General features: G+C 34.1%; 3 protein-coding genes across 3 annotated transcripts; 2 read left to right on the top strand and 1 right to left on the bottom strand.

The window, feature by feature from the left end:
* Positions 1 to 1681: 1681 nt before the first annotated feature.
* LOC18095971 (DEAD-box ATP-dependent RNA helicase 32) lies at positions 1682 to 6944 on the top strand. The gene is made up of 8 exons (XM_006370637.3): positions 1682 to 2150; positions 2764 to 3039; positions 3439 to 3762; positions 4319 to 4510; positions 4590 to 4745; positions 4935 to 5407; positions 5891 to 6048; positions 6349 to 6944. Exons 1-8 carry the CDS (start codon positions 1776 to 1778, stop codon positions 6693 to 6695), a joined length of 2301 nt encoding a protein of 766 aa, XP_006370699.2. The 5' UTR covers positions 1682 to 1775; the 3' UTR covers positions 6696 to 6944.
* A 2616-nt stretch (positions 6945 to 9560) lies between these two features.
* On the bottom strand, positions 9561 to 14508 carry LOC18095820 (polyadenylate-binding protein RBP45C). The gene is made up of 7 exons (XM_024592517.2): positions 14108 to 14508; positions 13230 to 13701; positions 11011 to 11066; positions 10806 to 10936; positions 10624 to 10720; positions 10278 to 10532; positions 9561 to 9967 (listed from the first exon to the last, which is right to left on the bottom strand). The coding sequence occupies exons 1-7, from the start codon at positions 14381 to 14383 to the stop codon at positions 9965 to 9967; spliced, it is 1290 nt and encodes a 429-aa protein (XP_024448285.2). The 5' UTR covers positions 14384 to 14508; the 3' UTR covers positions 9561 to 9964.
* A 4323-nt stretch (positions 14509 to 18831) lies between these two features.
* Positions 18832 to 19880, top strand: LOC112325676 (peroxiredoxin-2-like). Its single transcript, XM_024592506.2, has 3 exons — positions 18832 to 19155; positions 19241 to 19320; positions 19426 to 19880. The coding sequence occupies exons 1-3, from the start codon at positions 19001 to 19003 to the stop codon at positions 19677 to 19679; spliced, it is 489 nt and encodes a 162-aa protein (XP_024448274.1). The 5' UTR covers positions 18832 to 19000; the 3' UTR covers positions 19680 to 19880.
* The last annotated feature ends 198 nt before the right edge of the window (positions 19881 to 20078 follow it).

The following is a 20078-nucleotide window of genomic DNA, read 5'->3' as shown; positions in this document are numbered from 1 at the left end:
AAAAGCCATTTAGAGAAATATTGTAGCAATCCACAGTGTTTTGTGCAGAAAACAACAACGCTTTTCTCATATGATTTAGTTTTATTGTAATTATAATTCTTAACCAACTCAATATTAAAAAAAATTGATGAAGATAATTTTGAAAAAAATCATAAAAATAATCATGTGAAAAAACACTGCAGCAATTCACAGTGTTTTAAAGAAAAAAAATTATAAAGCTAAATTCTCAATCAGCTCAATATTAAAAAAATAAAATTGACAGAGTCAATTTTTTAAAAAAAATATAAAAAAAAACAATGTCGGAAACACTATAACATAATTTTGGGACAAAAAAAGAAAAAAAAATACTGTAGCAATTCACAGTAATATATGAGGAAAGCTACAGTAGTTTCCCCACATGTTTTAGCTTTATGTATAATGGTTTTTTTTTTCTGAAACTATTATATTTAATTATTATGAGATAAACGATAACAAAGTCAAGTTCAATTAAAAAGAAAAAAATCTCACCAAACTTGTAAACCGGAATAACTTGGGTTATCCTAGCAAGTAGATAAACCATTTTAACCCTGTAAAAAGGTAAAATGAAAAAAAATTATAAAACTTAATTTTCAATTACATTAATATTAAAAAAATAAACAAAAATTAATAATAACAAAAATTTAAAAAAAATGAAAAAAAAATAATACACTATAAGTGAAAAAAATTACAAAACAAAATTTTTAACCAGCTCAATTGACAAAGATAATTTAAAAAAAATAATAAAAAAAAGAAAATTACTGTAGAGAAAATAAAGGAAAGTAATACATGTGATGTGAGTAAAAAAAATGCAAAAAAAAAAATAAAACAAAATGAGAAAAAAAAACTAATACACTGTGGAAAAAAATGCAAAAAAATTTTCTAAAAAAAAAACATCTGCTATTATAGATTTTTTTTCTTTGAATTAGAAAAGAGCATTGTGTTTTTTTTTCGGATCAAAGTATTTTTTAGACAGTTTTTTATATCAGAACTATTTTTTTTCTTGATTAAATTTGAGCATACTATCTATGATATAAATATTCATAAAAAATTATTTTCTTTCAATTTTGTTTTTATTTACATGCAAGGATGAACAAACTCACTTTAGTCTTGACCAAATCTCATGTATAAAACTCTTGTTTATTTTGTTTTTAAAAAAAATCTTTTTCAACTCAACTAATAAGTAAATATGATTTCTAGTTTATCATCAAAAGTTGAAATCCAATAAAAAAAAACAGAAAATATTTTTTTTATTGGAAATATGAATAAGATAATTAAGAGTTGATATTTATTTGCAGACTTTGAAATTGAAAATACTTTTTTTTTTAAGGCAAAAGCGTATTATTGTAAATTTATAATTTACGTCTTTCAAAAGGAAAAAAAATCATAGCTACTAGTTATTAAATTTATTCGGCTCAATTTTTGGGTTAGGGTTGAATGGATTTTTGGGTTAGTTATTAAAAATATTTTTAAAAAAATAAAATGATTTTATTTTAAAAAATAAAAGTTAATAAATTTTAAACGAGTTGTAAATTAACCGAGTAAACTTCAAATTGTTTTTTTCTTACACATGGCCGGGGAAGGGACAGTTACTCTGAATTATTGCCACGTGTCTCCAGGTAGATACACACGTGGCTTCGAGACCAAAAATAAAATACAAAAGAAAAGCAAAACCTTGACAAAACCCTAACCCATCGAATCTTCTCCTAGCTATTGCCTTCATCTCTCTGTCTCTCCAACTTCCAGAGTTAGCTTCCACGATGAGAAAATCAAAACCAAAGTCTAAACAAACAAGAAGGGATCGTCATGAAGCAGAACAGGAAGAAATCTCCAAGCTAAACCAATGGATAGACTCACAAAAACCAGACTCAGGGACCAACCCTTTATCACTCCCACCACTACCAAAAGATGCACCAATTGGGCCCCTTCAAGATGATAAATTTTCAAGATATTCAGGGGCTACAATGTTCAAGGAATTGCCTTTGTCAAAGAGAACGCAAGATGGGTTAAAGAGAGCGAATTTTTCTAAAATGACTGATATACAAAGGGCTTCTTTGCCTCATTCTCTTTGTGGAAGGGATATTCTTGGTGCTGCTAAAACTGGGTCTGGCAAAACACTCGCTTTTATTATTCCTGTGAGTTGGTTTTATTTTTATTTTGAGTTTTATGGGTTTGGTTTGCTTGCTTTTGTTGCCTTTTTCATGCAAAAAGTGGGGGGAAAAACCTAGTGTGGTTCTTATTTTGAGCTTGTGTGGTTCAGTGACAGATATTTGGTGTTGCAAAATAGGAAAACAAAAAAAGAACTGGGAATAGAATGGATTTTTAGGGTCGACAGATGCCTTTTCTGGTGGCACGGAATGGAAAAAAATTGATAATTGGAAATGAATGGGTGCTATATCTTTCTCGGCTCTAAGTTTGAGGGGTTCGGCTTGTTTTGGTTGTTTTTATTATGATTCTCTTATTAAAGTTAGTACAGTTTAGTTTTGTGCTTCTGTACTTTGATTGACAGATTAATTATCGGGAAAAGAATGGATTTTTAGGAAGTAATTAGTGTAGTTTAGTTTTTCTTTTGTCAGTTTGAAATGAGAATTAATTGAACAATACAGGGATGCTTAACTTGAGCACTTAAATCTGAAGGTTAGACTATTACTTGTTTCGCAGTTCAATAGAGAATTTTTTGGATGATTGGATGATGGAATTGATGTTTTTATGTTTCTACATATTTATTGATTTATATCTGGAATTCAGATTTTGGAAAAATTATATAAAGAAAGATGGGGTTCCGAGGATGGAGTAGGCGGCATCATTATCTCTCCCACAAGGGAATTAGCAGGGCAGCTTTTTGATGTATTGAAAACTGTTGGGAAGTTCCATAACTTTAGCGCTGGACTACTCATTGGTGGTCGAAAGGAAGTGGAAATGGAGAAAGAGCATGTTAATGCTCTGAACATATTAGTTTGCACTCCTGGAAGACTTCTTCAGCATATGGACGAGACTCCAAATTTTGATTGTTCACAGCTTCAGGTCAACATAACTGTTTTATTCCTTTTCTTTTTCTTTTTTTTGCTGGTCATTTTTTTATATTTTCATTTGCAAAACATGGATAACACAAGAGACTGTGCTTATCCACAATGTCTTGTCAGAAGACTTTTGTTTTAGAGAGAGAAATGAAATTAGCTTCCAAATCTAATTACTTTCACTTCGTATCAACTAACATTCTTATGATGTTTTACTTTCATTTTCTGCTGGGAAAAATGCTCTTTAACTTTTTCTCCACTCTGAACCATTCCAACTACTTAATCTTGCTCCAATGAACTCCATACTGATCTTTCTTTCCTGTGCCTATGCACCTACTGTTTGGGAATTAAATTTAGATCCTATTTTGTCTTATCTGATTTGAGTGCATTGCCGGCCATAGAACAGGTTTTGGTCCTTGATGAGGCAGATCGTATTCTTGATGTTGGATTTAAGAAGACTCTGAATGCAATTGTCGCACAGCTACCTAAGCGTAGACAAACATTGCTTTTCTCTGCAACTCAAACAAAGTCCATTCAGGATCTTGCAAGACTGAGTTTGAAGGACCCAGAGTATATCAGTGTGCATGAAGATGCTGAGACAGCAACTCCCAGCCGCCTGCAGCAAACTGCAATGATTGTTCCTCTTGAGCAGAAGCTAGATATGCTATGGAGTTTTGTAAAAGCTCATCTTAACTCAAAGATTCTTGTGTTTCTTTCTAGCTGCAAACAGGTAACTTGTCAGTGTTCCTTTGAGAAGCTAGTGATTTTTTTGTTGGATAAGGGTGTTTGATGTTGATTTAATACCGCCATTGTATTTGGTTGTGAACTAAGCCACGTCTTCAATTACTAGTTGGACATGTTTTAGCCAATGCTGATTAAGACAGTAGGAACTCGTAGTAGACATGTGTGTGATTGGGTTTGGAGCCTGGATGGTTCCTTCCATCGACTTAAGTTAATTTGTTTACGGCAGGCCATAGTTAACTGAGCATTAGTGGATCACTCAAATTTTATATTATATTGATGAGTGCATTGGTATGGGCATATGCATTTCGAGCTTGAGATGATTTCATCTTGTTCTACCTGGCAATTTCTAGATTTGGTGTTGTAGACAGGGAAATATAATTGAATGGTTTGGCCGGCATAGGTAGTTGAGGAAGTATTACTTGTCCACTCTTCAAGCGTGCCAGATGTAACTCTTTTGTTCTGTTTTTTTTCTACAATTCCTAGTTTCATAATCAACCCAGTTACAACTGTTCTTGACAATTCTGAATTGCGCCATTTGATAGGTGAAATTTGTCTTTGAAGCATTTAAGAAACTACGGCCTGGAATCCCATTGAAGTGTCTCCATGGAAGGATGAAGCAGGAGAAAAGGATGGGAATTTATTCTCAGTTCTGCGAAAGTCATTCAGTTCTCTTCTCAACTGATGTAGCCTCCAGAGGCCTTGATTTTAATAAGGCAGTTGACTGGGTTGTCCAGGTGAGATATTTGTTTTTGAGACAAAGCCCTGGCACATCTTTCCCAATGATGAGGTTCTTAGAACTTGTTTCTTCTATAGGTAGATTGTCCAGATGATGTTGCATCCTACATACACAGGGTTGGTCGCACAGCACGCTATCTGGCTGGAGGAAGGTCAGTTTTGTTTCTGATGCCTTCAGAAATGAAAATGCTTGAAAAATTGCAAACAGCAAAAATTCCCGTACAGTTTATTAAGGTGGGTGCCTTAATCGGAAAATGTATTATCTTAACCTGGTTTATTTCAATTTGGAGGGGTAGATCTGCTGATTGGTTTACTACCTGAAATAATCAGTCACGGTGGTTGACTTTAATTTGTGTTTACAGCATTGAGTCCCTTATATGCATGGGTTCATGATGCTAAACATGCTTTTATGCTGATTCTCAGGCAAATACAAAAAGACTGCAGCCAGTTTCTGGATTGTTGTCAGCTTTACTAGTCAAGTATCCTGATATGCAGCAGCTAGCTCAGAGGGCCTTCATAACATATTTGCGATCTATACATATACAGAAGGACAAAGAAGTGTTTGATGTTTTGAAGCTATCTATTGAAGAATTTTCAGCTTCATTGGGTCTACCTATGACCCCAAAAGTCCGTTTTCTGAACCAGAAAATAAAAGGGAAAAAGGCATTTGGAAAATCTGCTCTTCTCGAATCAGAAGATTCTGAAAAGGAGGATGCTGCAGAGATACCAGGTGAGAAGCTTGATATCGGTAACTTCAGGGAAGAAAGTGTGGGCAGACTAAAAGAGAATCTAAAGATTGGTGATTCAGAGGAAGAGAACGTGGAAAAAGGTTTTCTTCAAACGAAGAATGCTCTAAATGGGAGTGAAGCAAAAACAGGCGAAATTGAAGATCTTGTGTAAGTAACTTCTTAAAAAATATGGAAATATGTTCATGCCACAGTGCTTCTAGATATAAGAATTAACTACAAGCAGCTTTTGAAGATTTTCAAATGACTAATTTCCCCATCAAACCTGTTTGGAAGTGCGGTGGCTTCCGCTTTTAAGTGCTTTTTCCTTGAAAAAACATCAAATCAATGCTTTTTTTAGTGTTTTTTTTAATAATTTTGATGTGCTGGTGTTAAAAATGAAAAAAAAAATCATTTTGATTCTTTTTTGAGTAAAAAACACTTTTAAAAAGCACTCTACACCACAATACGAAACACGCACTTAATTGATGCAATAATGTGGCCTCTTATTGGAATTATTCCTCATTTGTGAAATGTAATGGAATAAGACATTGGAATTATTTGTGAATGAATCATCTGACTAGGCTAAATCTTTATTGGATTAAACCTTTGTTTTCTTATCCTTAATAATGGGATCTGGTTTTGTTTTTGCAGGCCAGCAACACGAGTTTTGAAGAAAAAGAAGTTGAAGATCAATGTCCATAGACCGGTAGGGACAAGGGTTGTCTTTGATGAAGAAGGCAATACACTTCCTCCACTTGCAAGAGTGGCTGATAGAAAGAATGTTGCTAATTCATCTCTGCTTGACCAAGGTAACTTCTCCTGAATTTCCAGGCATGAATTATCTTGACTGATATTCCCGGACAGAACTAGCTTGTTTTGCACTGAAACAAAGTAATGCTTTACTTTTCTGTGGCCTTCACCGTGATTATTGCTAGCTCTGAAAACATTGCTACGGTTTTTTGACAATTTAAAAACACATATAAGCTATGGAGTATAGATCATAGTTGTTTTGATTGGCTGTCTGCCAAAGATAAAATGTCTAGCTGAAACAAATTGTCCTTTGCATTGGTCAGCCTTTGTTTTCTCATTAATCTGTTGTTCATTTGCAGACAAAAGAGAAGAATACTATAAAAACATGAGGGAACAAATGAAGCATGTGGACAAGGAAGATAAAGTTTTAGATCGCCAGCGCCGCCGAGAGAAACGGATTAAGGAAAAGATGAAGAGGAAAATAGGATCTATGGGTTTAGAGGAGGATGGAGAAGGCGAGGATGATCTCTCTGGTTCAGAAGGAGAGGGCAGAAAGCATAAAAGATCAAAGATATATTTTGATAGTGATAGTGATAATGCCGAGATGACAGAAAGTAAAGATAATGCAGGCATAAGTACCGATTCCATTTCACTTGCAGACCAAGAAGCTCTTGCCCTGAAGTTGTTGAGTTCTATGCACTCATAGATCCTGTTTACTACAGTGCGAACCTTCATCTCAACCTACAATTTTGCCTAGATGAGCAATTTCTTTTTCTCTGCCCCTTTCCCAATTCCCATACTTTTTTTGTATGTGTCCTTTTTTGTTTTTAAGAATAGTTTGCTGAGTTGCTTGTTTCTGAAGAAAAACAGCACTATACAGATTACTTGTGATACGCACTGATCACATGATTTCTAGTTGTACCACCTGGAATCTATGTTTTGATGGCTCTGAGAATTGTGTGCATGCTGCTACCAGCTTTTTTATTCTCCTTGCTGAGAGAAAGAGTTTAAATGATCGATAACGTCAGTGCTTTTATGTCAAATCATAGAGCCCTTGGTAGAAAATAAAATTTTGAATTTGGCTCTTGTATTACATTAGTGATGCAGGTTCTCTCTCTTTTTTTATTTAATAATTATGCATGCTGATAACGCATCTAGTTATATAAAAGCTAGGAAGTTGGTACATGTTAAGTAAGGTAATATTCGTTGAACTTGATCTTGAAGGTTATCAGTAGCATTCACTTTCAAAGCCTCGCATCACGTTCATGTAAGGTGACAGTTTTTGCAGACAATCATCAATGCCTTTTAGCTTGGTTAAGTAAAAGATTTGTTTGGGGAGAGATCGTGCGTCCGAGACCAAATCGTTTTGCAACCTCCTTCCTAACAAAGAAGAATAGTCATGTGCTCTAGCTTGACTTTCAAGCTTCGGCAACAAACAAGCTTTTCACAGATCATAAGGTATCCAGATCTATACCTGGAAAAAAAAAGGTTCGCAAAATATCTTCTTGGATAGCAGATTTTGGGATTAGTGTTTGATTATGGTGAAAATTGCTGGCCCTCATATAAGGTTGTTACGTATAGTAGATGTATATGAAAAAACTTATTAAAATCTTGATTATACAACAATTATTAAGGAGCAATGGGATAGGCATCTTCATTGTAACCTTCATGTTACGGGTTATTTTTTTAACCTAGCTTTCTTGCATGGAGAGGATTTTTGTGAAAAGCTTGAGGTTACAAAAAACAGTAATGAAAGAGAGAATTTTATCGAGACTCTTGGAAAGTTTTGCTCGGCCAACAACTCTTACTTGAGCTAAGTCCTAAGATAATGTAACATTCGACAGAGGAAGTGAAAGAAAGAACCAAGTACTGAAAGAAGACAGAGGAAGAACCATTCTTCTCGTTTCCCCAAGACCCATGCCTACAATTCCTTCACACGATCCTGCGTAAGTTCCATGTTCTTAGCCACCTTATCCCAAATCATATGAAGACAAGACTTAACAATCTAAAAGAGCCGAATAAATATTAAAGGCCAATTCGTATAAACAAGTCGGCAGAATTTTATGCACTACAGCAATATTTAAGCACCTGTTCGATTTAAAAAAACAAGAAGAAAACATAGAAAAAGAATGGAAAACTTAAAGAATTAAGACAAGGGAGCTTGATGATGGGCATTTGGGTACCAAAAGTGAGAGCAACACTCATCTGAAGCAAATCTCAAAAGCTACCTCTGATAGTATTGATATTGAACTCTTAAAGACTCTCATCACAATCCCTACCTAGTAATGAAAAAGCTCCTCCTACAGCAGCACTCGCAGCTCTCCTCAAACTTTCTGGCCTCCTCGACGAGCACGATTAGTGAGAAACTAGTTTCGTGGCCCGCACGAGAACAAAGTCTTATCATTAGAAAAATATATTAAAAGGGTGCAAGTGTATTTCAAAAAAGTAAGAAAAATTCTGATTCAAGTAATACATCTAGCTGAGTCAAATAAAGCTTAACTTAAATACGGTAACAAAAAAAAATAATGACATTATATGGATCGTTTATTAAAAGGAAAAAAAAAAGGAACTAGGAAAAAAAAATGATCATCAAAAAAGAAAAACCACTTATTAAAAAGAAAAAAACAATCAAGTGTAGTAGGAAGAAAATTAATAAAAAAAAAGATGAAGAAATAACCCAAGTCAGCCCGAACATACCTGCCAAATCCACAATATGTCTATGAGGCCATAATAAATTTTAAAAAAAATAAAAAAAAGATAAAATATAAAGTATTAAAGGATAAAATTAAAAAATAAAATCAATGTAAAAAAAACAAAAAAAATTGTTATCAATCAAGTTAGTCTTTCAAATTTGTGACCTTAATCACGAGATTGATGTAACCCAACAGGAAAAAGTCACGACTCTCGATTCTTAATTTGGAAAATAAAATTAAAAACAAATTTAAATTGACAAAAGACCCCAAAACAAAGAAAAAAAATAACATCCTAAAAAATTAAAGATCAAATGCTAAAAAAAAATAAAAAAAAATAACATGTTTGATTTAAGCAAGCAAACAATTACGAGTCCAATGGAAATTAAATTAATTCATTGTGCATTCAAAAACAAAAGGACAAATTAACCCCTAAACTCCATTAGATTTATTTTGATTTGTAGTACACCAGTCATTAAATTGTACTAAAAACATAAAAATATCACATTTATCTCGATCAATATAATAACCAATTAATCTTTATGAAATTACAGCATTACCACTAATATGTAGTTTATTAATTTTTTTTTTGTGAAGAGCAAAATCATAAATACAGTCTTCCTGCATTATATCTAGATGTACAAAGAATTCACCACCCCCTATCAGTTTTTTTATTTTTTTTATTCTGGGATAGGAGCAGAGTCCAGCTCAGCGAGGTGTGCGAGTCGTTTATATATTTTTTTAATTTTATTACGGAGATTTTTTAGATCTGCAAGAGAAGAGAAGAGAAGAAATTTGAAGAGAATTGTTTTGATTTTATGAGCTGCTGGTGTGGAATAAGAGTATGAGCTAATAAGGAAGCACATGAGGTGATGAGAGTATGAGACAAAGCTACAACTTGTAAAAATATAGCAAAGTTTGAGTTTGAGCACCACATCATCGAATAATACGAGACACAAACCTCAAAGAGCATAACATCCCATAAATAAATAAAAAAGTAAACCATAATTTAAGTAATTAAAGAGCCACGAGTGCGAAAAATCCATTAGGCAAATAGTGCAAACTTTGAGGCACCATTACATTACAAAACCATGATCATATCAGAATGCAGTGATGCCCCCTCCTCCCCATATGGTGCCCACAACACTGCTAACACTAGAACAAATGTCAAAATACCAAACTCCGAACACCAAGCACATCCATGCAACTAGTGAACTGCAACCTAGGATTGCTCTGCTACCGATTAACATCAGTCCTCTCACATCGATACCGCAGTGTAAGCAGATCACTGCACATACCAGAACGTAAAAGACATTATTACTAATAAAACAAAAGGATCAAATGACACCACTACTGAATAAAGATCAAAATCATTCAATTCACCAGAATTAATACACCCAGCAATAGAAAATGCACTGAAGCATCTCTTGCATCGGATTATATTACCAGCAATCAGGAAACTAAAATCAAAATAGGATGAGATTTGAGTATTGTTATTCTAAAAGTTCAACTGCTTACTCTCTGCTAGTCAAGCCTTGGTTGAATAGAGCTCTTATTTATTCAGTGAACGAAAAATTTCTAAAATACGGTTACTCTACCTGCTGTTGCTGTTGGTAAGCTCCGGGTTGCTGTTGGTATGCTCCGGGTTGCTGTTGGTAAGCTCCCGGTTGCTGTTGGTAAGCTCCTGGTTGCTGGTAGTTTCCATATCCAGGATATCCTCCATAATACATGCTAGGGTCTTGGGGAGCGGCAGCGGCGGCGGCAGCAGCAGCAGCAGCATATCCATATGCATCATATCCTTGTGGATATCCATAATATCCACCACCGTTCCACTGGCTTTGGTCTGGCTGAGCCTGGTCGAAACCAATAGATGCACCTTTTAAATAAACACTGGTACAATCGCAAGTGTAAAAACAGGGAAGATTTAAGGGGCATCAGCCAAACCTGTTTGTTAGAAGGACTACGGCCCCATGAGAGTCGAATATTTTGACCAGCTATCTGAGTTCCGTTCAGCATCGATAGTGCTTGCTCCGCACAAGTGCTAAATGCAACAAAACACAGACAACCAAATCAGGACAAGGCAATCATTACAATCCAAAATAACAGAAATCAGGGTATTCATATACCGATTAGCAAACTGAACGAATCCACAACGCTTGCCTGCAGGTATTTTCACATGCACTAGCTCACCATATTTACTAAACACTGCTCTCAAAGTGTCATCAGTCACACTTGGATCCAAAGCACCAACAAATATCTGCAGACAAGAGAAACAAGTCAAATCACTTCAGCAAGTAATAATCCATATCAACAATAAAGCAAACTACGCACTGTTGTGTTATTTGGATCACTCTCCCCCTGATTTCCTTGAGGACTCTGGTAAGCAGCTGCAAATGACAAATGCTTGTGAAATAACACATGAATAAACACAAACAAAAAGCAGCAGGCACCAAACCCAGAGCTTCTCTGAAGGATAATTGGTGTTGTATGAAAATCCAAGGAGATGTAAGCATGGAGAAAGCACGCAGGAAAACCCAAAGAATAAACCAAACAATATTATCACGCTGGAATGAGTTTAAACATTAAAAAAACACTACTTCTGAGGAGCATTCAGGGAAAAAAAGATCAATTTATTTTTCTGTTCTTAAAAAATCTAAGAGATGATTTTTCTTTAGGGTAAAAACCTACATGCAAGGTACAGTGATTTACAGAGGTTCGCATAGATAACAGAAAATCAATTACCCAATCAAATATAGCGAACAAAGAATAATTAACTTTTGCATTATATTAGTGGAGTTGACTCCATCAAAATCAGCTAACTGACCAGTGCCAGCTTAGCCAGCTTACTGCTAGTATTTTCAGGAAATTTGACAAGAAAGGAAATTCAGTTTATAACAATATCACTGCTTACATATGCCCACCATTTTGAGTGTGAAGTTAATAAATGTTGCCTAGAGTATGGGAGAAATAATGCAACTAATCTACTTGCCTTGCAACAGTTTTAAATCATTATACTGTTGTCAGTTGTCAAAACACTGAGCATCAGTGAAGTAATTTTCAGTTGTTGTTTTTCAAGATGAACATTGCTAGCATAAAACCCCAGCACAGACAGCCAAAAAATCATGAGAAAGGTAATCAAGGTAGAAAGTATTTAAGGCCCAAATACTTCGCAATATCCAAACTTCAAAGCATGAACAATTGGAAAGTTCCAAACTAGATTCATATTTGCAGAGAGAATGGGAAACGTGATTCAGATTTTATGTTAGCACCTTTTGATGTTATTATCAACAATAAACCCATTGGTTTCTGGGGAAAAAATTGTTATTCTAGGTTCCATATTTCCTGATTTCCTTAGTGCAGAGACAAACAGGAGAACAGAAGCAAAAGTTCAGTTTACAGCCTATCTAAGTTTTAAGCAAGACAAGTCTAAGACAAATGATGGAAAAGAAGGAAGAATAAGAAAGTGACATACAAGACAGGATGAAGTCAAAAGATGATGATCACAGAAGAAAGAAGAGATCTCCTTTCAAAATCAAATAACCCGATGTCTTATTACACTAAATGCATATAGATCTCTACAAGAAGATACATGGACTTGATCCTCGAGTAGGTACTTAAGGAATGGAATGACAGAAGCATGTGATCAAGCACTTCCTCCAAAACATGGATGCTCTCAGTCGCACAAGAAATAAAAATAATAAGAGAGAAAGTATGTTATAAAAAAAAGAGCAGCTTGAAGGGCACTAAAACTCTGAGTTTGGCGGTCAGAATAATGACCCCCATGACAGAGAACATCTCTGAATCCATCATCATAGGTTGGTTTCATAAGGTTTCTAATGCTTGGAATCCACGTCAGAGTAAATAGTTTCGCTAAATACCAAACAAGAACTCAAAAACAGCTGCTGACCGTAAGTGAACAAAGCAAAGGGCTGAACCATGAAGAAATAAACCAACGATTCTTGTCTGATTAATATAAATAAAGGAACTCTTGAATGAAATTACACCATCTTTAGGAAAAAGAACATATTTAGCTTGACATCATAACTCCTTGAAAATAACAAACTGGAAAGTAATTCGTTAATGTAGCAAAATGCCACAAGAAATTAAGCTTATGACGTAAACAAAATAACTGACCTAAAATGAGGCCACGCATTTAAGTGGAATCATTTCAGCTGAAGTCAGTTCCAGGCTCCCCAAAATGAGAGCCTCTTGGTGTCCTGCTTTAAGACAACATGAGTTTTATATAAGTTTTTGCATGTTTTAACTAAATTAAATGTGCCCAAGTTTACAAAGGTAAGTGCTGGAAGGAAATGACTCTTTAAATTCCACCTATCTTCAAGTGCATAACTGGAAGCACAAAAAACTAAGAGCATGTTTAGGCAACATCACCTCAAAAAAGAAAAATACATACATGGTACACAAAACATTCAGCTTACCAATCTGATGTGCATTTTCAACATTAGAGATAAGAGTACAAATGTAAGCAGAACAAAATAAAATCAAACAGAAGTATCCATGCTACACAGCAACCAAAGTTGCAAAAAACATACCTTTCTGATATTGCTGGGTCAAAGGTTTCTTTGTGGCCGCTGGTCCAATCCGCATAGGCCTAGTAGAGCAGTATTGTCCGTTCATCTCAACCATGGCACGCATTTGTTCATTTTCATCAGCAAATCTAACAAATCCATATCCCTTTGAACGTCCAGTAACTCTATCAGTAACAACTTTTGCACCTTTCACGGATGAGTAAACATTTCTAAATGTTTCTTGTAGGAGGTAATCATTGACATCAGCAGCCAAATCTCCAATGAAAACTGTATAATCAGGCCCATCATCTTGGCGCCTCTCGCCGGCACCGAGGGTAGCCCAGTTCAGCCGGAAAGTCTGCTCACTGTTTGGCATTGGTGTCCCATTGTATGTTTGCAAAATCCTCTCTGCTGCAGCATGACTAACAAATTCAATAAAACCATAACCCTCTGGGTAACCTGTTTGCTTATTACGAATAACCTTTGCTTGGACAACCTGTTACAACAAAAGCATACCATTCATCAAAATTCTTTTTACTACGCAACATTAATATTTCCCATCAACAAAATATCCCGTTCATACAGATTAACACAGCCCATCAATTTTATTTTATTTTCATAAATTATTGTTTCCAAATAAAAAAATCATTAATCCACAAAACAAACCTAGTCTCTTCACCTTAGATCTGTTTTCAAATCACAATTAAATACACAATCAATAGAATAAATTGAACAAACAAAATTTATACTTCCTATTCTCCTAAAAGTTCCACCAAAAAATTTCCATCTCAGTCCACTTCTCAAGGAACAGGCACAATATTACGAATTACAGATTAAAACATAAGGCTTCTTATTTATACGAAAATAAAAACCAAAACAAAAAATTGGAATCAAAAGATTACCTCCCCAGTGGTAGAAAAGATGCTGAGAATATAATTCTCATCCATCCACTGCTGCAAATCCCCGATCCACAACGACTTGATCTCGTCTCCAACAGCAGCACTTCCGGCGGCTGAACCATACTGGGACGGAGGAGGAACAGGCGGCGGAGTCCATCCAGCAGGAGGAGGTACGGGTTGCGATTGTTGCTGTTGCTGCATCATCCATTGCTGTTGGTATTGTTGTTGTTGATCTGGTTGCGGGACACCCGCTCCGGCGATTCCTGGTTGTTGCATCATGTTTGGAGTTAGGGATTGTGTTATTCTGATGGAGGATAAGGTGGTGGTTGGGGAGAGATCTAAGGATTTATTTTTTCAAGAGAAGTAAACCCTAGATGGAGAGGATGGGATGATTTATTATGCTTCGCGTGTGTGGTGGGGGATGGGTTTGTGGGCTTTGGATTAGCCCGGCTCAAGTGATAATAGATATTTGAATGATTTTTAAAAACAAAAGTTGTTAAAATAAATTTGTTTTTTAATTATTTAAATTATATTTAGATTGAAAATATATTAAAATAATAATTTTTTTATTTTTAAAATGTATTTTTAACAATAATATATCAAAACAATTCAAAATAAAAAAATAAAAAAAACATCGTCTTACTTCACAATCAAAATTAGTGATTAATGTACTTGTTTTTTATAAACTACAATTTATTATGCTGTGTTTGTATTGATTAATGATAAAGTACGGAAACCTGAGCGGGGTAGCTATAGTTTTGAAACCTGGACCGACTCGGCGGGTCGACCCGGGACCCAGCCGACCCGAGGCTGGGACCAGTCCGGGTCTAAATAAAAACCCGCCTGGAAGTTGGCCCGGCGAAACCTGGTCGACCCGGCTGAGACCCAGTCTTTTTTTTTAATATATATATATATATAAGTTTGCAGGTGTTTGCAGCTGCATTTAAGTCGTTTGGCTGGCGGGAACAAGTGTAGGTGAACGAAAAAGCTTACCATTCCACCGTCGATCAGTTATTCAGCTAGGCAAGGTATCAACGGCACCACAAAGCAAGCCAACCTTGTACACAGAACGAACAAACTCAGGCTCAACGAGGGCCCTACTCTCTTCCAAAAAGAGAACAGCTTCATCCCACCCTATACAGGATGTCGGACCGGAATCCGCCTTTTCCCTGTTGGTTAAGAGTACTCTTCTCTAGTAGGGGAACTGTTTGCAAAGGAAGAGTCAGCAAGAGCAGCCTATAGATGAAAGGAAGAGGCGTCCATGAAAGAGAAACGCAGACGCTGTGGTTGAGCACAAGAAACTAGTGGGGGGAGGGGAGAGAGACAAAGACCGTGCAGTTTGAATTTTGTGGTCTATAAGCTTGTTTGTTTTCTTTCTTTTTCAGGGGTCCACTACTCCACTCCACCGTGACCAACTGGTTTGAATTTTGTGTGTGCATGTGGATAAAACGTCAAGGGTCTAACTTGGACTGGCTTTTACCTGATTTTTTTTTGTTGACCCGGGTCAAGCCATCTAACCCATGACCCGATCATTATATTGGGTCGACTACCATGCCGGGTTTAAAAATTATGGGTGTAGCTCAACTGGTTAGACTCTAGGTTTACTCTTTAGAGATTACTAGTTTGAGTTCCACAAATTTTAGGGTCACTGGAGGCTTACATGGTCGTTAACTTCAGGGCTCGTAGAATTATTCGAGGTATGCGTAAATTGGCCCGGACACTCATGTTAATAAATAAATAAAAAGATAAAGTAAGTATATCATTTGAATTGGCAAAATGAGTGTTAGGAAAAATTGTAAAATCCAAATCATTATATTATTATTTTATACTTATAAACTAAAAATTTGGGAAAAGAAACAGTGCAATCCACTCTTTATCAATATCACTGTTTATTTTAAATGATTTCTTTTATTTTGATAGATCACTTTTATTGTTTTGTAATTTTATCTTTCTAAGTTGTGCCAGCATGGTTCAATGTGTCCATTCTTCTTCTTCTTTTTTACTTTGCATGATCTCAAATATACAAACTATAGAGAAATATTCAAGCAATCATAGACTGTAATTGAAAATTCTACAATAATAAAGACAAAATAGATTCCAATGTTGAAAATGCACAAAAAAGTTCAATTTGAACCCCATAATTTCAGTTTATCCATTGTCTAGTCCCTATAGTTTTTTGATTTTATATTTTAATCTCAAACTTTATTTTTTAATATTTTAGTCCCTAGATGCTAGGAAATAAATGAGAACACAGTTAACAAACATTAAGGATAGAGAATATGCCCAAATGTATCAAAAAAAACATTTCCCGTGTCAATGAACATTTTGATAAAGATGGTGTTGTATTTTAACCATTATAAAAAAAAAATAGATGAGGTTTATGATTTATTTTTATTCATTTAATTTATTTTTAAAATGGTTAGATAATATTTTGAAATGACATATCATCCATTTAAAAAAGTTCAGCATAATAATAAACTAGGTTTGTCGGGCAAGCTCCACGGCACCCAAATTTTTTTTTTATTTTCATTAATATTTTTTATTTAAATTACAATTATTGCCCTAAGTGGTGTTTTAAAATTTATATAGTCTAACTTTTTAATAAAAAATAGTAATCAAACATTTTAATTAAAAAAAAAAGTTTTTAGAGGTCTACAATCTACATGATAGTTTTTTCCGCCCACCACACACACACGCACACGTGTGGGCACATCTTTTTACATGTCCTAGTTTTTTATATTTTATAATATAATTTATTTTAAATAAAATTATTCAGACAATATCTAAATAATTATGAGATTGTGGCATAACTTGCAGGTAGCAAAGCTACCCTTCTTTTTAATAGCATTAGCAACTACTTTTTTAATAAAAATATACAAACCTAATATGCTTATTTTTTTAAATCAACTTGTGAACATTTATTGCAAATAAATATCTATTTATTTTTTATTATGGATGATCTTATGTGGTTTTCTTAGATTTATATTTTTATATTGCCCTTTGAAATTATAAAAAAGAAATTCAAAATTTATGATAATTTTTATTTTAATAATAATTCTTAAAAAATATGTCTTGCAAGGAAAATTAAAATACACAAATAAAAAAAATGAAGTTTTTATTAGAGATATATATTTTTTAATATTTTTATTTAAAATCAATAGAATGTTTTCTAATTTATATTTTAATTTTCTCTATTTTGTATTTAATAAACCATAATGCTTGATGTTTACACACACACATGGTTTTAAAAAAATATATTAAGAAATAAATGTTTTGGTTAAAAAATATATTTTTAAAAATTTATTTCATATTTCTCACAAATATTTTTTTTTATTTGCACGACAAAATAAGAAATTGTAAAGTTACCCATGTTATTGGGTCAAATATTTATATTTTGTCTTTTCAATATGAAAATTAACATTTTACTTTAATATGTGGCTAACATTAACAAATTCTTAACGAATGTCATTTCATGTAATTTTACAATTCATTCTGTAAAAAGCAAATATCATAATTTCAATTCTCAAATAAAATTTACTAAGAAAACATGTCAATAATATCATAACATTACAAAAACAAAAAAAACTAAAAAAGATGGTATTTTTATCATGCACCACCTCACAAACATTCTTCACTATAATAATATGTTTTTTTTTATCGTTCAACATTTAATTTATAAGAGATCAAGTTTTATAATTTGCTGTGATTTACTTTTTTTTAATCCAATAATTTGTTTGGTGGGTTAACCCAATTGACTCAATTTTTTATTTTATTTGAAACTAGCATTGTTTTTTCCAGTTTAACCATTTAACATTAAGTTGACTGTGAATTAGTTTTCATGATTTATTTTGATTTACTTTCTATTAAATTATTTCAGTCTCATTACCTGGATCATAAGTTTTGCGCTTAAATGTGGGTTGACTCGAGTCGTTTCATCGTGTCATTTTTTTACAATGATTTTTTTTTCTAATTTCATATTTCAACAATATAGGCTGGATGATAATTGTTTTTCATAATTTATTTCAATTTACCTTACATAGAATCATCCATGTCTAGTGATCTAAGTTGCAAGTTTAACAAGTTAGCCTAAACTGACTCGAGTAATTTTGTTTGTTTATTTTCTACAAGGTTATCATAATCTTACAACTCATACTATAAGTTTGATAGGTTGACTATGATAATTTTTTGTGTTATTTTTTTAATTTTATCATTCCACGCTGGATTGATTAGAAATTATGTTGCATGATTTGTTTTTATTTATTTGTTATAGAATTATTTTGGTCTCATGAGTTGTATTATGAATTTGACAAGATAACTTGGATTAACTCAAATTGTTTATTTTTTAATTTTATTATTTAATATTGAATTAAATAAGAATTGGTTTATATAAGTTTTTTTTAGTTATCTTTTTATAAAATCATTATTATTCATGAATTTGATAACTAAATCTAAATGGAGACGTGTCTTTCAATATTTTTTTATCTTAATATTTAGTTTTGATTTTTTGAATCAATCTATATTATTTTTACTGATAATTCAAACAATCCTCAAATTTATAAAATTAACATCTATATAATTTATTTATTTTTACTTGAAAAAATAATAGCAACGCTATAAGATATTTTCGTATTGAAAAGATTTGATTTAACCCCAGTATAGTGCCGACCAATGATCTACTCGTAAAGCGCAGGTACTCCAAGACAGTGAACATGAAACTGATTCGACAGACGGCATGTTAAAATAATTATCATAGTTAAAAATATCACAAGACCAGCCACACCCTTCCTTCCTCCCCCTCACTTCACACCGGATCCCAAAACTTTCTCAATTCCACTTAAATATAATATCCAATACACTCGGTAACAGCAACAAAATCAACACCACCGTCGATTCGATATGGCTCCGATTGCTGTCGGTGATGTCTTGCCTGATGGAAAGCTCGCTTATTTCGACGAACAAGATCAGCTCCAGGACGTGTCTGTACACTCTCTTGCTGCCGGTAAAAAGGTCATCCTCTTTGGTGTTCCCGGTGCCTTCACCCCCACTTGCAGGTTTATTATTTGTAATTCACTATTTAAGCATATATGATCTGGGGTTTTAGGTCTGGTTTTGATTTCGTTTTTTGGTGATGTGTAGCTTGAAGCATGTGCCAGGGTTTGTTGAGAAAGCAGAGGAGCTTAAATCCAAGGGGGTTGCTGAAATTTTGTGCATCAGCGGTATGTCCTCGTTTTCCTTTTTTCTTTTTCAATCCATGTCTTCACCCCAACTCTCAACATCTAGTCTTGTTGTTAATTTTTGTTTTTATTATTATTCATTTCCAGTGAATGACCCCTTTGTGATGAAAGCATGGGCAAAAACTTACCCTGAGAATAAGCATGTCAAATTCCTAGCTGATGGATCTGCAACATACACCCATGCTCTTGGCCTTGAGCTTGACCTGCAAGAGAAGGGACTTGGCACCCGTTCTAGGAGGTTTGCTCTCTTGGTCGATGACCTCAAGGTGAAAGCTGCAAATATTGAAGGTGGTGGAGAATTCACTGTGTCCAGTGCTGATGATATCCTCAAGGATCTTTAAATTTCCACACCAGCACTATTCTAATGTTTTTGCATCACTGAGGTTTAGTTCCTCTTGCTTTCTGTGTTTCTACTGGTCATGCTTGATGTTTTCATGGAGAAAAGGAATGTAATGAATTTGGCATGGAGTTAAGGTTCTCGTCTGTAATGGTATCATGGTGTGAGATGGTTTTGCAAATAAAGTGATTATATGCTAATATAATGCTCCTGGTTAGAATGGTTAGTGTGAAGCTGCGTGGTGAGTACTGGATAGCCATTTGCAGGAGCTTTACCTGTACTCGAGGTTGAAGATAATGTGAAATCTTTAAATGGGAACTTGTTAGATTGCAAATCCAGACATGTTCTTTAAGATAACTAGTTTAGCACATTAAAGAACTAGAGCAACATAATTCCTTTTGCA

Source organism: Populus trichocarpa, chromosome 1 (assembly GCF_000002775.5).
Source record: "Populus trichocarpa isolate Nisqually-1 chromosome 1, P.trichocarpa_v4.1, whole genome shotgun sequence".
Classification (NCBI taxonomy): domain Eukaryota; kingdom Viridiplantae; phylum Streptophyta; class Magnoliopsida; order Malpighiales; family Salicaceae; genus Populus; species Populus trichocarpa.
The sequence above is the reverse complement of the archived record's forward strand: the minus strand, read 5'-3'. Positions and strand labels throughout refer to the sequence as shown.

What these genes read in the sequence shown, in the direction of transcription:
- LOC18095971 (XM_006370637.3), top strand. Translation starts at nt 1,776, where the DNA reads ATGAGAAAATCAAAACCAAAGTCTAAACAAACAAGAAGGGATCGTCAT. An exon ending in CACTCGCTTTTATTATTCCT is followed by an intron (nt 2,151 to 2,763) that starts GTGAGTTGGTTT and finishes TCTGGAATTCAG; the next exon opens with ATTTTGGAAAAATTATATAA. An exon ending in CAGTTGACTGGGTTGTCCAG is followed by an intron (nt 4,511 to 4,589) that starts GTGAGATATTTG and finishes TTTCTTCTATAG; the next exon opens with GTAGATTGTCCAGATGATGT.
- LOC18095820 (XM_024592517.2), bottom strand. Translation starts at nt 14,383, where the DNA reads ATGATGCAACAACCAGGAATCGCCGGAGCGGGTGTCCCGCAACCAGAT. An exon ending in GACCCAGCAATATCAGAAAG is followed by an intron (nt 11,067 to 13,229) that starts GTATGTTTTTTG and finishes TGTCATTTGCAG; the next exon opens with CTGCTTACCAGAGTCCTCAA. An exon ending in TTCGTTCAGTTTGCTAATCG is followed by an intron (nt 10,721 to 10,805) that starts GTATATGAATAC and finishes TGTTGCATTTAG; the next exon opens with CACTTGTGCGGAGCAAGCAC.
- LOC112325676 (XM_024592506.2), top strand. Translation starts at nt 19,001, where the DNA reads ATGGCTCCGATTGCTGTCGGTGATGTCTTGCCTGATGGAAAGCTCGCT. An exon ending in GCCTTCACCCCCACTTGCAG is followed by an intron (nt 19,156 to 19,240) that starts GTTTATTATTTG and finishes GGTGATGTGTAG; the next exon opens with CTTGAAGCATGTGCCAGGGT. An exon ending in TGAAATTTTGTGCATCAGCG is followed by an intron (nt 19,321 to 19,425) that starts GTATGTCCTCGT and finishes ATTCATTTCCAG; the next exon opens with TGAATGACCCCTTTGTGATG.